General features: G+C 33.9%; 3 protein-coding genes across 3 annotated transcripts; all 3 read left to right on the top strand.

The window, feature by feature from the left end:
- The first annotated feature begins 2,086 nt into the window (after window positions 1-2,086).
- LOC149386689 (EPIDERMAL PATTERNING FACTOR-like protein 1) lies at window positions 2,087-3,013 on the top strand. The gene is made up of 2 exons (XM_089627474.1): window positions 2,087-2,403; window positions 2,501-3,013. Exons 1-2 carry the CDS (start codon window positions 2,331-2,333, stop codon window positions 2,749-2,751), a joined length of 324 nt encoding a protein of 107 aa, XP_089483600.1. The 5' UTR covers window positions 2,087-2,330; the 3' UTR covers window positions 2,752-3,013.
- Window positions 3,014-10,047: 7,034 nt separating this feature from the next.
- Window positions 10,048-12,764, top strand: LOC149386690 (uncharacterized). The gene is made up of 2 exons (XM_089626545.1): window positions 10,048-10,363; window positions 11,519-12,764. The coding sequence occupies exons 1-2, from the start codon at window positions 10,298-10,300 to the stop codon at window positions 12,437-12,439; spliced, it is 987 nt and encodes a 328-aa protein (XP_089482671.1). The 5' UTR covers window positions 10,048-10,297; the 3' UTR covers window positions 12,440-12,764.
- Window positions 12,765-12,917: 153 nt separating this feature from the next.
- On the top strand, window positions 12,918-14,707 carry LOC149386691 (Glycosyl hydrolase superfamily protein). Its single transcript, XM_089625261.1, has 3 exons — window positions 12,918-13,198; window positions 13,298-14,298; window positions 14,398-14,707. Exons 1-3 carry the CDS (start codon window positions 13,135-13,137, stop codon window positions 14,485-14,487), a joined length of 1,155 nt encoding a protein of 384 aa, XP_089481387.1. The 5' UTR covers window positions 12,918-13,134; the 3' UTR covers window positions 14,488-14,707.
- Window positions 14,708-17,694: the final 2,987 nt, after the last annotated feature.

A 17,694-nucleotide genomic window follows, 5' to 3' on the forward strand; every position in this document is an offset into this window, starting at 1 on the left:
CAATGCGATAAAAACTTCGTTGACTTGGTCTTGAGTCTTGACTTGTCTAAGAAGAGTGAAACACTTTATTAAAATGATCAATTTCACCATATGGACCAATACTCAATTTAACCCATTAAAAATTACAAAAAATTAGGTATAACTAGTCAATTAAAATATTTGAGATTGTTATATAGTCAACATTTTGTAAATATTAGGTAAATCGTCATAAAAATGACGTGATATTTCTGCTTTGCCTTTTATTGAAATAAAAAAATTGGATATTTATATCAATTTGCACGTGTAAATAATAAACGGACGTGGATATTTATATAAGATTTACGAAACGTTGACTATATAACAATGTGAAATTGTAAATGTTGTTATATATCTAATGGACTCTAAAAATTAGATGGTTATGTCCATGGTGTTTACGTATCATATTTATTGATGCAAAAAAAATGTATCTACCTATTAACTATTTTTCAGATGAAGGTATAGATATGTATCATACATATTGATGCAAAAAAATTGTATCATATACCTATTAGTTATTTTTCCGGTGAAGATATGCATATATATATTATATATATTGAATAATATTTTTAAATTAAAAAATATTTATTTAATGATTTCAACTTACTCCTTATATATTTATTATTTCTATTACTCGCTAAATGTTGTATTTCCTCCTCTCTTTTTTAGTTATAAATGTCCTTTATTTTAATTTTGCAATTGTTTTACATATAACTTATTAGGGTTTTCGATCGGACCCTACCAAGAACCATTGTAGCTATTTCTGATATGATAATTCATTGAAAAAATAAGTTTATATATACACACTCATCTAGACATGTGATTTGTTTGGTTGTGTTTGGAAAGTAACAGTTTCCAATTTGTCATGGTTTCCTTCCCAACGAATTCCCTCCAAATTGCGTGACATATTAGAGTTACCAGATGATCAATTTTTATAATATTCAACACCAAAATATATAAATATATTTTTCTATTGGTTCCTTGTGATCAGTGAACAATAGAGAGAGAAAGACTTCTCGATTATTCCCTTACTTCTTAGCCAAGTTTGAAACTTTTTCCGGTTTCTCACTGTAGGTTAGTATTCTGAGACAAACAGTTACGAATTTCTCGTTTGCTTAATTTTGAAACTCTTAAACCTCTGACCAGCCTCACAACAGAAGCTGTTGATCACTCTGGAAAGAGAATTTAATATAAAGACGAATATCAATAATAAAAAAAATTGAAAACACAGATACACGCCTTGCTTGATATGATCGAGTTTGGTGGTAGTGGGTGTTAAATTGGAAGAGGAAACAGACGAAATTTGGCAGTCTTATAGATATAAATTATGTGTATGTATACATTATATGTATAGTTGTTCAGACAAAGCCACCTGTAAATTTTCTGTGTGCCTACATATGAATAGCTAGTCAGTTTCTTAGATTCTTTTCTATATCCACTGTTGTCTAACAGTTAGTTAAATAATTATTTACATTTTTTTTTTCTTTTCACCGGCGTTAGTAAGCCAAAGAATCCTCATCCATGTTTATATCCTTACCTAATACCCATAATGGCATTTATACCCATTTTTTATTTCAACTTCTATAGAATTGTTAGTTTTAAACACATTTCCCTCCAAAAATAAAATATCTTTTAGCTGCGTTTATTTTAAGGAAATAATAGTAATGCACATTCATCACAGGACTTTGAGTCTCACGTTGGTCAACGCGTATATCTGAAGATTATTAATTATATTACATACATGTATACAGTCTATAAGACTAGGAGTACCGTTGAATAACAACTCTTTGACAAATAGTGCAACAACGGTAAGGCTTTATACAAGTTTGTATTTTGTTAAGAATAATTTCATTAAATAAGGGTAACATGGTAAATAATCTATTGAGGCGTAGAACATGGAAATAATAGTGATCACCTGAAACATTTATTAAAAACCTCGAGTCTGTGCAACTACAGTTTCCCATAAGGCAAAAGAAAATTTCAACACCAAAGTGAATTATAAAGAGAAAAAGAAAAGAAATACAAAAAAAGGAAAAAGGCTCTCTTTTTCATATTGGTGCTCAAGTTCTAGTCTCAGGGGAAATGTCTTTTAAGAAGGAAACAGCCCTCAAAAGTTTGTCTATAATACACACACACAAATGTATATAAAAACCCTAATCATCATTTTTCCTTAGAAAATAGTAGTAGTAACCCTAAAAAATAAACTGTTCTTTTCTTTCTCTCTCTCTTTCTCTGAATAAACCCTATTCTCTTCACTGTAACTCATTAGACCTATTTTCGGACCATTATTGAGAGAACCGATCATCATCATAATAATGGCTTCAATGTCCACACAGATTCTAACTATTGCTTTCATCTTTACCCTCATGCTTCTACCTCCAAAATCAGGTAACAATAATCAATAGTAATTAATATTTTTTCATGTATAGACTATATATAGACTACTTATTTAAGCAATTTTATTCTCTCGAATATCTTTACGTAGTTGGACTTGATCATCAAGATGTGAGATCATCATCATTACCATCATCAAAGATGTTGGGTTCAAGACCACCAGGGTGTACGAACAAGTGCTTTAATTGCCGGCCTTGTACGGCAACTTTGGTCATTCCTTCGCACCAGAAGAGCCGTTTTGACCGTCACCAAAGTCAAACTCTCTCCCACGCCCAAGAACACGACAGCTATTATCTTCTCTCCTGGAAATGCCGATGTGGAAACAAGCTATTTCATCCTTGAAATTAAGTGAAGCTTTTTTTTTTTTCTTTTTTTTTTCCTGGAGAGCCCTATGTTTTGCTGAAATATTTGGTATATGTGTTTCTTTTGTGATTGTTTTTTTTTTCCTTTTTTTTATTTGCTCCTATATATGCCCGTATGATTGAATTGAGCTTTGTTTATGTATATATTTATATTTATATATATTGCATGTCCGCGTTTGTCGTTTTCTTGTTTCGTGATATGAATATGAAAGATATTTTGAGATGATCATATTTTGTGATGACATGATGTAAATTCCCCAATTCTTAACGATTTGAAATAGTTATATATACTTCGTTTATTGAAGTATTCATAATAAGTAATAATTGCTTGAAAAATAGTCGGCTTCTTATTATGTCCTCATTTTTTTGGTTTTTTTTTTTTCAGAGAGAATCTTAGGCCAGTTTATGAACAATAGTCAATAACGCAATATATAAATATATATATATATGTATATATTTTTTTTTCTCAGAAACAATAACTGCTCATTTGTTAAATAATGTATATTAATATGAGTCGTCGCTATACCTTACCTTAACAAGTATTTATCGGATAGAAAATCCCTATCATGAACATTATTCGCGAAAGATATATGACTCATTGAAATTTAAAGGCTGGGCTCCAGCCGAATTTAATTGGAAAAAAGGACAAGATTGTCTATTTTTATAAGGATTAGTGGTTAACTCTCGAATTTCCATTACTACTAATCTTAAGTAAATTTTGGATTTTGATTAAAATAAAAAAATAAAAAATCATTGACGACCTACATCTAAATAACACCAAACAAACCTTAAGATAAGAGTAGGCATACTATTACGATGTATGAAACTTGAAAGTAAGGCTCTGACAGTCAAAGTTCAGATAAACATGAAATAAATAAAAAATGTCAAGCGCAGAGTATGAGTTAGAGAGTGAATAAAAACATAGATAACGGTATTCTTGGTATTAAATTGATTAAACTCTGGGATCAAAGCTCAAAAGTGGGCATTGGAAGTAATTTGTTCAAATACCGAATGTGATTGCCCTGCAATGGGCTGTTCTTTCAAGACCTTTAAGCCTAGCCCAAACAAAACCCATCTAGAAAGAAAGACCAACAAAGTACCATATTTTCTGATATAGAAAGAAAAGAAGAGGTTCAAGAATTCCAAAAATGGCGGTTCTCTTTCGCTCAATGCCACTCCACACAATCACGACCAACAATAACGCAATTACAGCCCCAAATATCTTCCTCTTCTCTTCCCCGGTCAATCTTCTTTGTCTAACTAGCCGTTGTCATCTCCAAAACCCTAACTTTCCTTCGCCGCTTTCTCTCCGTCGTCGCGTCGCCGCGAAATCCGGTCGCTCGTTTCCTGATTCCGACCCGAAACCCGAACCTCCGCGCGGAACAGGTACGCCTTAAGCTTGGATTTCGGTCAAATTTGGCTCATCATTTTTAGGTCTAACCTGACATTGTGTCTGTCTGATTTATGTATCAATGGGGAAATAGACTTATTCGATTCATTCAATAGTCGATAGGACTGAAATCCCTGTTAATTCAATTATATATTGCTCTAGAGATAACTTATTCATAACAATACAAAAATAATAATAATTGAAGTTAAAACTCTTTAACATGTTATATGCGTAAGCTCTTTAGCTAAACAAAATACAGGTAAATTAGAAGAATTAATCTGATTTGTGAAAGCTGTCTCATTTACAATTGGGAATAAAGAAGGTTGTTTTGTGTAGGTTCAGGGTTTGAGGCATCTTTGTCAAAGTTTCAAGATAGAGTTCAGATATTCTTTGCAGTGTTGGTGTGGATGTCTTTGTTCTTCTGGACTTGTGCCTGGGATGACAGGAATAGGCCAAATAGAAGATGAAATCAGACCAAGTTATTATGGTACAAACAAAAACTACTGTATAATGTATATATAGATATAATATAGTAGGACTAGCTTACACAATTTAAAAAGGGAAGCTCTATTATGTATGGTGATTCAATTGGTCGTTGTTGTATTGCTCTTCGGTTGTTGTAACTTGTAACTTTTGCAAGGTTAATAATAGTAATACTGAAGAAGGTGATAAAGCTCTATATTTCTCATTACTCTCTGTTTGAGCAACGCTTAAGGTTGTTTTACAGACATTCATATAGGTTTCTTGCTCTTGTTATATATATAGTGTTATGGTCTTACCAACTTAATTAAGCTTATTGAATTCTTGGTCAATATATAAATTTGGCATTTGTATTGTGACGTTTTCTATTTGGGGATTGTTAACTGAATGATATTTTGCTTTAACATTCATAAATAGTGTAGGTCTTGACCAGGAATTCTGAGCATCAGATTTGCTGTCAAATATATTTTCTTGATTTTTTATTGTGCAAACTGGTCATTCATTGTCCAGGGGTTTATAGTTAATATAATCATTTCTGTAAGTAAAAGCATACCAGCTTTTTCCCGATGTAGTTAATTATCATGGCTATATTTCATTGAATAAAATTGAGGCGATATCGAGATATATGACAGGAACCCCGATTACAGAATTGCATTAACTCTAGAGATTAATCTAATACCACCAGGTTTATATACTTTGAAAATTTTCAATACAGAGATGGAACGCTAAGTTAAATCGGACTCATCGATAAAATCGAATGAAGTTCAAATATGAGTCGAACATCAATAGTGAGATAGCAATTATGCGCATAACCTGTATTTTTTTATTTTTTTTTTACAGTAAACTCTATGGTAAATATCCGACCATCAATACTGTATAAAAATAAAAACGAAACCAGAACGGAAAAAATTATGCCCAGAATTCCATTTACAAATTTGTTTTGAAGAATTTTTTTATTATCCAAAACCGGAAGAAAATTATGTTCCAGTACATTTTTCGCTTCAAATTGAAAATTCCGTTTTGGAAACTGAGCCATCGTAACAGAATTTGATTGAATTCGTAGTTCGTCACACGCATCAACCGGTGTGTCGGACGAGTTCTATAGAAAAAAAAATAGGAAAAAAAAGACTAAAAACGACAGACCAAGGATTGTGAAATGAGAATGACATTTTATTTTGTCGTACCATGAAAAGCATTTTTTTGCTGATTCACATGCGTTTAAATTAACCCATTAACCTATTTAATAATCGTGTTAAATGATTAATTTATTCATGTTTCCATCGATTTTATAGAAATCAAAATTAAAATATCATAGGTTTTCATTGTGTTTCCTTTTGCACCAACTTTTTTGGTTGATACTTGATACATACCTCAAAACTTTGTTCCATCGATTCATAATTAATTTCAATCTTGAAAGATGTCAAATTAATATGGAATTGCATCAGGAAAAAAAAAAACCATATAAAAAAGTAGTCATACTTATATTAAAAAAAATCAGAATTATGAGCAATAATAAACATACATTGGTAAGCAAACATTACTTGCATAAACAACGGGAAACGATTACATTTTATACAGTAAATATATACAAATGATTACTTTTTTTTCTCCAAATGTTCATTTTTATTAATTGCGAAATTCGGGTTCCAAACACATCCTAACACCCATAAAAAAAAAAAGACAACATTCTCATGGATAAATATATACCAGTGTCGATACAGGTTAATTCAAAGCATCATTTAGTTTATTCAAGTCTACATAGATAATAACAATGCAACAATGTCGTGAGAACAACAAATACCTGCGGCGGATCTGATTTGAACTGTCCACTCGTCGATAACCTGAATTAATAGTCAAAAAATCAATTTCACATTTCAATTACCACCAGATCCTGTGTATGAATGAGCATAACAAAGATATACAAGAATGAAAACAAGGCACAAATATTTACATGTATAGGTGTATTGTTTTGAAGAAAGCCTTGCTAGGGAATCACATAATATTAGTTGATTGCTGGCAAATGGTGCAGGTACTTCAGTTCAGTCACCACTTGGAAAATTACAACCTCTGTTCACAAAAACAAACAAGTCACAGGCTTTTGGGCATCCAAAAATTTGAAAAATGAAATGGAATATAACAGTGCCGAAACAACTACAAGTGGCTATCGTCGACCACCATTTTGCTTTCCTCATCAAAATTCTATGACGCTACAGATATCCCTCACTCAATCCTCCTTTCGTTTCTTCTTCTTCTGCTATTGTCTCTCACTTAAACTCAACTAATTTGCTGCAACAGAAATCGGCGTTTAGTCTTGATTTCAAGCCAAAATAAAAAAGGTGGCATTGTAGGTTCTATTTTGATTCTTTAGAAAGTTGGTGATAACGATGTCCAAGTGTTTGATGTAAACTGTCCATAATTTGATACTTGTTCGGTAATTTTTTATATAGATATTTAGAAATCAAAATAGAAGCAATATGGAATAGCAATACGGAATATAGAATCAAAAGGTCGGTTGTTTACATTTTTTTTTTACTAGAAGCATTATGGAATTTGGAGATAGATAAGAAGAAATGAGTTCAACTTCGTAGAATGATCGAACGTCACAAGATAAACATGGAGAAGAAAGCGGCGCTCGTGACGATACAAATTCCATAACTACTTTTTTTCATCAAATTTTATTGTACTATTCTTTTTTTTTTTTACAAATAAAAAACATTAGGCATATTCATGTAGGTTTTTGATGCTCCTCGACCCAATTGAAGATTGATTCCAGAGCGAATGAACTTCAAGTGTAAATTATCGACTAAATATTGATTGAAAGAGTTCGTTACAGTTTTCGAAACAGTTTATGATAAAAAGTCGAATGAAGTAGATTGGTTAAGAGAATCTCAATATGGGCACCTGGTTGAAGTCCACTACATAGACTGAGTTAAAGTAAATTAAATAGTTGGACCAGTCAACCGAGCATTGTTTAGTCAACTGAAATAACCAATTCTTAGTCTAAGTAGTTGGCCGGACAAAGTTAAATTAAATGAAATAGACTGGTTCGACTTGTACAACTACTAGATAGTTGAACCAGTTGACTGAATATTGTTTAGTCAATTGAAGCAACCAATACTAAGTCTAACTAGTCGGTGAGACAGTGTTAAAATATATGAAATGAACTAGTTCAACCAGTACAACTAGTAGATAGTTGGACCAGTCAACTTGATGTAATTTAGAATGATTTGCAAAGCCGAAGTTTAACAATTAAACCGTTCTATGATTAATTAAGTTTGATCATAAAGACGCACTAGTAGTTTATTAACTCGATTGAGCCAATTAGTTTAATTATATATTAATTATCTAATTTTGAACTAGCCAACTATATATATGCAAAACCGAAGTTTAACAATACAATCCTCTCGTAACGACTTTTAAAGCAATAAATATGTATCATTGACCCGAATTTTCATCTATATATTCTCCTATGCCTATATTATCAGCAGTTCTCATCTAATGTTTTGTTTTTCCTTATCAATTATGATTTAACGGTGGCCAAGAATCCGATAAATTGCATACTTATATCAAAGAATTGTCACACACACACACACTATAGAAGTGATGTATATTTAGTAATTTATTCAAGATTCAATAAGACAACCGCATATTCATTTAAAAAAATATATAACGTAGTTTGTGTAACATTTGCGATGTTAAGAAATGTTTTACTATACATAACAAATCTTATCTAGGGATCTAATCAGCCTATTAAACGTAGATCTGATTCTGACCATAATACGAAGTATACAAGTCAAACAACATGATTGCCAATTATTATATTATAGTTAGCTCATATATTTAAAAATAAAAATAAAAAATTGAATCCATAAAAAAAAAAATTATTGATATCTGTAGTTCGAGATTTGATTTACTCATCAAATGTATCTTTCACATGAAGGTATTAAATATTAATACGTGACAGGTGTCGCCAACTGACTAGGAGAAAGTGGGAAATAGAAAAACGTGACCGAAACGACACGTTGTGGATCGTCGTAGACTCGTAGTGGGCAAAGTAGTGCCTGAAAGTACGGCAAGTAATGACGTCACCAATGTCGTTAATTTAGTGTGTTGTGTTATACGTCCGTCGTCGTCGGATCCCAAACTTACTTCCAATTCAGTTTAATTGAAAAATCACCCACATCATACTTTGTTTTGTTGTATCTGTTACCCAAATTTTAAATAATTTATTAAAATAAGAATAAAATAACGATAAAAACGTTATCATAAATCTTTGCACGTAGAAGTGACAGGTGGATAAATTCCAAACTACACATTTCTATGCGCGTGGAATCCAACTTTTTCTTTTTTGAAAAATTATAGAAGAGAGTTCTTTCTTCTCTCTACTTATAAACTACACATTTCTATGCGCGTGGAATCCAACCTTTTCTTTTTTGAAAAATTATAGAAGAGAGTTCTTTCTTCTCTCTACTTATATTCTCAATTTCTTTTTTTTGTTCATCCGTTTTTGTCTGTTGAATATGGAAATTGAGCTATACAAAAGGTCTTTTTGTTTGCTTTCTCATGGGTGAGTAATAATAATAAACATTAACGGCTAAAACCTAATTACTTGACAAGTATAAAGTTTATTAGTTTTATTTATTCTAAATCGTATAGGCTAAATCATATAAAACGTTGAAATTATAAATACCAATATCTAATTTGATAATATGAAAATTAACAAAAGTATTTGGTAGTAATTTTATCACTTTTTTAATTCACAAGTTTCTTCATTAGTAGTCAATTATAAATTAAAAAATATAGATAATAATTATAGACGTATTAAGTCCAATGTTTAATATGACATTTTGCTAATAACTTGTATAAAAAAAAATTATTTCAGCATTAATATGACATTTTGCTAATAACTTGTATAAAAAAAAATTATTTCAGCATTTTCACATTACACTTTTTTTCTAGTTGTTTTATCACGCGCGCGTGAACAATTAATTGACGCGCTGCGAAGGAGCGTGGATAAAATGTCGGCCGTGAGGTTTCAAATAAAGCATATCCGAAATTCGAACCAGCATAATACACGTGGCTATCTTCCGTAACTAGTTACTTCAAACTTCAAAGTTCTAACAAATCTAATTAAATAAAGAGACTCTTAAATAAATAATAATTCCGATAAAAAAAAATTAAATTCTAATATTAAAAAGATTAGTTCATTACAAGGCAAAGAACAGCTTTACCTGCCAAATTGCAATATCATTAGATTGGCTTAGCCTACTATCTTTCCAAATAAACACGCTGTGTTCATTTTTTTCCTTTTCTATTATTATTATATTATTACTAATTAATAAAGTATTTTAATTTCAAAAACTTGTATCTGAAAGAAAGGACAAAAAGTTGTGTGCCTCTGACGGTGAATTTATCATGGCCTATTGGATATTGTGACGGTTTGAGTCATTTCGTGAGAGAGGAGAGAGAGAAAGCACTCTCAACGGTTTCTACCACTACTTACCACAAAAACTAGCACTTTTTTTAGAGAGAGAAAGTGTTTCTAGAGAGAGAAGGCCTGGTTTGTCGAAGTCCAGAAGAGTCTGTGTGTATAATTCTCTGTTTTTTTTGTTTCGGATTTCTGGTTTTGTTGAAAGCTTTTGCAGGTGAAAGAAAAATGGAGAACAAAGTGGATGAGGTTGTCTCTGTTGAGCTCCCAGCTCCTCCTGCTTGGAAAAAACTGGTTCGTTTTTTTTTTTTTTTAATTATTTTATTTTATTTTATATACTGTTTGAAAAACACCAATAAGTATAGAAAATTTCAGTAATTTAGTATTTTCTGTGACTAATTTTGCTGCACCGTGATTTTTTTGGTAATTTAGCTTTTGGTTTGCTTAAAAGGACTTAAAGTTTCGATTTTTTTTTCTTTTATGTTTCTTGAAATCACTATTTTATTTTATTTTTTTGTTTTTTGCTGTTCGCGTAGCTTTAGTTTAGTTTTTCTTCTGTTGTTTCCTTAATTATTACTACTCACAGTTAGGGTTTCTTTGATAAATTTGGTCTCATGTGCTAAATTGGGGGCAAATTTAGGGTTTTTCTTCTGGTTTGTTACTGGCTGGTGTTATAGTAATACTTCTCTTTTTCATGGAAATTGCTTCAAGGAAAAAAATTGTTAATTGCTTGTGGATGAGTGTTTCCTGGGAATAGCTACATTTACTTGTTTATCCTAAAATTAGCCCCAAATTTTATACTACCTTTTTCCCAAAAATATGCTGTAAGACTAAGGCCTTTTGATTTTGCTCTGTTGTTGGTTGGTATTTATTGTTCATGCTCTTGTATATTTGAGGTAGCTTCTATTTAATGGTAATTGTTGCATTAAACTCTATTTTCCATTGATAACTAAAGTTAAATGTTCAAAATCCTTACATGATTTTGAGTTAGGTTTAGTTCAAGAAGAACAGTGACCGATGGACACTTGTTGTCGTTGGTTAGGGGAAATAGAAACAACTTTAAATCAAAACAATTTTTAGAATTTGCAATATTCTAGACAGTTTTCGGGCTTTTGTTTCATGAATTTTGTTTTATCCTAGCTTCTTCAAGTCCCAGTAGTTTGTTATCTATTATAATAAGTGGAAAATTGTACTCTCTTTGCAAAAAAAAAAAAAAAAAAAAAAAAATCCATTTCTTTTGCCCATCAAAAAGAGATATGATTGTATCAGACTTTCGAGTGGAAGATTAGGATACTAGTTTATACATAAAAAGCGTACACAAAAATTAAAAAATAATACCGTTCTCGACGAGAGAATAAGTTTATGTCTATTTAGCTGATGAAGAGCATATTTAAGTCATCTATAATATATTAAAATGCTCCGTTGTGCTATCTCTTTTATCGGGTGTAGTTTGTGCCGAAGAAAGCTGGGTCGCCGAGGAAGACCGAGATCGTATTCATCGCTCCGAGCGGCGAAGAGATCTCCGGCAGAAAACAGCTGGAACAGTACCTGAAATCCCACCCGGGAAACCCCGCGATATCGGAGTTCGATTGGAGCACCGGCGAGACTCCCCGGAGATCGGCCAGGATCAGCGAAAAGACCAAAGTGACCCCGCCACCGCCGGAGATCGAGCCCCACAGAAAGCGCCGGAGATCTTCCATCACCAAGAAGGAGAAGGAGAAAGAAGCCGAAGCCGAAGCCGAAGCCGCCCTCGCAGAGAACGGAGAAAAGAAGGAAGACAAAGAAGAAAGCCCCGAGAAGAAAGCCGAGACCGAAAACGGAGCCGAAGCTGAGAAGATCTCCGATGTCAACATCGAAGAAGAGACAGCGGAGAAAGGTGTTGATGAGAAGAAAGAAGAATCGGTCGAAGCCGAGAAGATCTCCGATGTCAACATGGAAGATGCCGAGAAAGAAGGAACGGTCAAAGGAGAGAAGGAAAGCTCCGATGGAAAGGTCGCCGGAGCCGAGAAGACCTCTGACGATGCCGCGAAAGGCGAGGAAACAGTTGAAGGAGAGAATGAGAGCTTCAAGGAAGAAGATGCTGAGAAAATAGCCGTCGATGAGAAAGACGAGAGCGAGGATGTTTTCGTTGATGCGGTCTCGGAACACCCTCCGAGCGAGGCCGAGAAAGGAACCGAGGAGCTTCCCGAGCCGAAGCCGGAGCTCGAGCCAGAGCCGGCGAAAGAAAACGGGGTCGACGAGAGTCTGAATGAGGAGGTCGCCGGAGCGGCTCCGGCGATGGAAGAGAAAGTCGAAACGGTGATAGAGAACAGAAAAGTCGAGCACGTTGCTCCGCCGCCGCACCCAGCCCCGTCTCCGGTGAGCTGTTGAAAATATATTCCGAGTGTTTGTATCTCTCTCGGATGACACTTTTTATGTGCATGGGATGACTGTAATTCTGATTTTATATGCATCTTAGTTTTTTTTTGTCTTCTTTTAATTAATTAATTGTATGTAACTATGGTTAGACTTTAGCTGGGAGATTAGTTTTAGAAGTTTGAAAGACAATCGCTCTCTAGCGTCCTGTGTTGTGTACTTGTAGAGATTATCCTAGGCTGTTTTTATTTAGCTTTCGCTGTGCTTTTGTTGTACTTTTGTATCACGTTGCTGTTTTTGTTGTTGACTTTAATTAGTGAGATTTAAACTCTATTATGTATTTTGGTTGTGTGGTTTGTTTCTCGTCTTGAAGCTTAAATAGAGAGACAAACCCAAAAGCATATGATCGAGGAAATGGAAAGTTTAACGAAAAAGGTATTACTTTATGAAAGAGGCAAAAGCAAGAATCTATTCGAAACGGGCTTGCAATTCTTGGCTTCTCTCTCATCTCTGGTTTTGGGTCAAGAATCTCGTTGCATCGTAACTTCTCTTACCTTCATTGGACCAGCAAAGCCAAAGAATATTTTGCTCTATGTAACGTTGAAAAATATCCACTTTTTATTAATAGTCCCCCCAATAATTCCCTTCCCTTTTCAACCAAAAACAAAAGAACGGAATTCCCATTCTGAGTCAATATTCCCACTGAACAAATGTCATTCTCTTCTTCTTTATTCCTCTGCTTCTTCCTCGTCTTCTCGGTCTTGTTTCTCGACGGTAAGTCTCTCTTCGGCTTCTTTTTTCGAACTTACTTGCGAAACAAGTTACACCAACTATATGTATTAACGGCTTTTTTTTTTTGGGTTTTTCGCATAGGTGCGAAGGGGTTCATAGGGACGTACGGCGTGAACTACGGGCAGCTCGGAAACAACCTTCCGGCGCCGGAGAGCGTAGTGACTCTCCTCAAAGCGGCGAAAATCCGAAACGTCCGAATCTACGACGCAAACCCTAGAATCCTCTCGGCCTTCAAAGGGTCCGGGATCGAGATTATCGTGGGCCTCCCAAACGAGTTATTAGTCGAGATGAGCACGGGCGAGGATCGAGCCATGAACTGGATCAAGCTCAACGTTCAACCCTACATCCCGGGGACCCGAATCCGCGGAATCGCCGTCGGAAACGAGATCCTCGGAGGCTCCGGAACCCTCTCGGAGGTCCTGTTACCCGCCGTGAAAAACGTCTACACGGCTCTCCAGAGGCTCGGCCTCGAGAGGTCCATCGAGGTCTCGAGCCCTCACTCGGAGGCCGTCTTTGACGACTCGTACCCGCCGAGCTCGTGCATTTTTCGACCCGAAGTCGCGGTTTTCATGAAACCCTTGCTCGAATTCTTCGCGAAAACGGGGACCCCGTTCTACATCAACGCGTACCCTTTCTTGGCGTACAAGTCGGACCCGAAAACCATCGACGTCGACTACGCTCTGTTCCGAAAAAACGCGGGGATCCTCGATCCGAAAACGGGGCTTCACTACGATAACATGTTCGACGCGCAAATCGACGCGACTTACGCGGCTCTGGGCAAGGCCGGGTTCGGGGACATGGAGGTAATTGTGTCCGAGACGGGCTGGGCTTCGAAAGGGGACCAAGACGAGGCCGGTGCCAGCCTGGCGAACGCGAGGACGTACAATCTGAACCTGAAAAAGAAGCTCGCCAAGAAAAAGGGAACGCCTTTGAAGCCCAACAAGCCGGTCCGCGCTTACGTGTTTGCGCTTTTCAACGAGAATCAGAAGACGGGTCCCACGTCCGAGAGGAACTTCGGGCTTTTCAACCCCGACGGAAGCATCGCATACAACATCGGATTCACCGGCCTCGTTCCCTCACACGTTCGTACCTATCTCTCTTTTCTCTCTCTCTTATATTATATACATGTCTGTTTCTATATACTAATATATAAATGTGTGTGTGTTTGTGTGTTATTTCAGGGGATTGGGCTTCAGGCTTGGCTTAGGTCGTCTCGTTCCTGGTTATTAACGGCCTGCTCTGCGGTGCTGCTTCTACTTCTAACGCCGTGAAATTGTAGAGTTCATATTTGTATGTACATGCATATTTATCATATTTATTTGTTGATTTTTCGAAGCGATCGTACATGTTCGATGTAAATTCTAATTGTCTTTGTGTATGTGTTGTCTCTTGTATTAATATACTGATGATGCATTGTTAACAATGATTACTAATTCTTCCAATAGCTATATGAGCTGAGTTCAAATATATGTGAAATGTGCTTATTTATTATACCGCAGATTAATTCGCTGCCTCTGTTATTCACGTGTAATTACTGTTATCATTAATCAGCTTTTCCTTTACTGTGGAAAGATTAACAGATCGATCACTCAGGTTTCTAAACAAGGGAGAGTTATACAAGTACCTCATTTGCAGATATTTCTTGGATATCGCTAATTTTCTCAGACGATATTCTCTTATTTTACATGAAACAATAAAGATCAAAGAAAAAATTAAATGAAACAGGAAACAGTAACGTAAAATAGATTTTTTTTTTTTTTTTTTGAATCTTAATAACGTAAAGTAGTTGAGAGATTTACTAGGGAAAAAAAACTTAATAGTGGTAGTTCCGTTATCATTTTATTCAAGAGAATAGCCAATTTCAAACCACTGTATTTAAGTATTTCTAAAATGTTAGGGTTTTAAATCTCAAAAAAATAATCCTAATTCAATTCAAGAGAAACCAAACTATATCTTAATAGCGGAAGCATACCTGAATCCATGGATTGCAAACACCAAGAGTTGGGATGATCTTCTGATTGCAGTTTGCCTGAGTCTGGAGAATTCTTGTTGATGGGGATACAAGAAATTATCGTACGTACTGCAATCAGGGACCTACCCTGTTATTAATAACTGTCAGGCAGTTACTAATAACTATTGCTTATTTCTAATTTGGCACATCATCAAATTAGATTAGCACTTATGGTAGCCACATAATAACTTCATGACAAATATGTCCTTAAGTCACAAACTTCATTCTAAATTAGACCACATCAATTTTGACTTAATTAATAATGACCCAACACATTTATTTAATGACATTAGTAGTCCCAAAATTATTCTAACATAAAATACCTATGGCTTAAAACTAAAACCTAAACTAAATTACGGAAACCTAATTTATTCAAACATAAACTAAAACCTAAAACATATTCAGACGGGCGTAAATCTCCAAATAGCCCTCAAATATTTGAATTCAAAGATATTACAAAGTATTTGTCTCCGCGATTCTGTAATTGTTGATACTATTTACCGTAATTATTGTTTATAGATAATGCATTGGTTAATATTATTAACACTAATTGTTACCAATTTTAATTTAATACGATGAACGCTCTGTGATGTAATATGATATTTAGCACATTGATTTTATGGAAAAATGGAAAGTTAATCGGTTGGTGAAGGGCTATGAAGTTGTTATCAAAGATTCTCTATAGCTTATGTATTACATGATATTCGCGATAATGATACAAAGAATAATACAAAATACCAAGTATTACCGTAATGATTAATAAAACTAACCAAAATCTTTAATAATATTAACAATGTAATTTAACGATTCATTGTGCTTGTATGAACATTAAAATTTCTTTGGTGTTAATCTTTTTTCCAAGCGCGAAAATATGTATTTAATAAAGAAGAGATTGGAAGTCGAGCATCATAATAATACCCAAAGATATTTTGGGAAGATAATACACCAATACTTATTCTCTTAAATAAAATGATAATTGGACTATTATTGAAATTGTCCCCTCAAAAAATGACTCACTTACAATTTTTCTTTTAGTCATTTTTTTAAAATGCCGAATCTTAAAATTTATTTATGTGAAAAGAAGCCTAATATATTAAATTGTGGAAATCGCATGCTATTAGTATGTTTTCGAAAGTTATCGCAAGACATGACTAAAATTTAATTAAAAAAATATTTTTCAAGATGTTAATAATCAGTTTTTTTAGTGAAAACATTTGTTTATTATTTTGGGTTCTATTAAATTTCATTCATTGTTAATTTACAATTTCATTTATAACGGAAATAATCCCAATAACTAATTACGATTTGAAAAAAAAATCACAAAAATTAAAACAACAACTATGTTAAATATATTAGTTTTGTCATTTTCTCATTATAAATTTTTTAGCTAAGACTCCGTATATATAATATATTAGACAAGCACTGAATAGGTCAACCGTCATCGCACGCAAAGACATATTTATTTAGAGACAAAATTAATTGGAGCAAGTAGATGATATATATGATTTATTTAGCCATTTAGGAGACATGAGATCAATACGATTTATTTAGAGACTTAATTAATGGGAGCAAGTAGACGTATTTAGATTTTAGAGACTTGAAAGGTATATGAGCTAATGATCGATACTTGCTAGCTAATAGATATCCTAACGAAAGGTGGCACTGAATTAAAAACTAGCGCGTGTGTGTGAAAAAAAAAAAAAAAAAAAAAAAAACACCATTTAGATGAATAACTTATCCAGCCGGACAAGAGCGTTTGACTTTCATTAAAAATATCCAGTTGCAGATGAAAAGTGAGATTTCAATCTACTTTCTGAGTGTGCTCGTTCAATTTTTTTTTTTTTTTTTTTTTTTTTTTTTGCAAGGGTGAGTTTGTCTTGGCTAGATCCACTTTTTTCCAGTTACTTGATGAAAACGGTTGAGTTCGTGTCTTTGGACAATTAATTCTTTTCATGTTCACCTTCTATTATGCTTTTCAAATATTAATGATAATCCTCGACAATTTTCGCTCTTATCGTATTAGTTAGATTCTTTTTTATAAGTTTTATGACATTCGAACCTTCATGCTTGAATATTTAAGATTACGCATTGGATTATTTGCCATCTTTATAAAATATTTGTTATTTTTTCCATTCTTAGAAATTAATGATCAATCTTGATTCAAGAGTTTCGATATATAATTACTTGAAAGGAAGAAAGACAATAATAGAACCTTGAAGGTAGACTATATACGTCTAGCTGGTGGGTGGATAAGATTATGATTATTGTGTCCTACTATATATATTGATCGTATCGTATGAATATTATTATCATGTTGCATCATTGATATATTATGCGCCGTCCTATTCATGCAATATTCTATTGTCGTACATTGAGTGACACAAAGTTTCTCATTTAACCCTAAATAAAAAAAAATAGAGCAAGTCGTAGGAGACTTCAGAATTAGTTGCTTTACTAGACCGGATTA

This window comes from Urtica dioica, chromosome 9 (genome assembly GCF_054948205.1).
Source record: "Urtica dioica subsp. dioica isolate 48M chromosome 9, U.dioica_male_clone48M_v1_H2, whole genome shotgun sequence".
Lineage (NCBI taxonomy): Eukaryota > Viridiplantae > Streptophyta > Magnoliopsida > Rosales > Urticaceae > Urtica > Urtica dioica.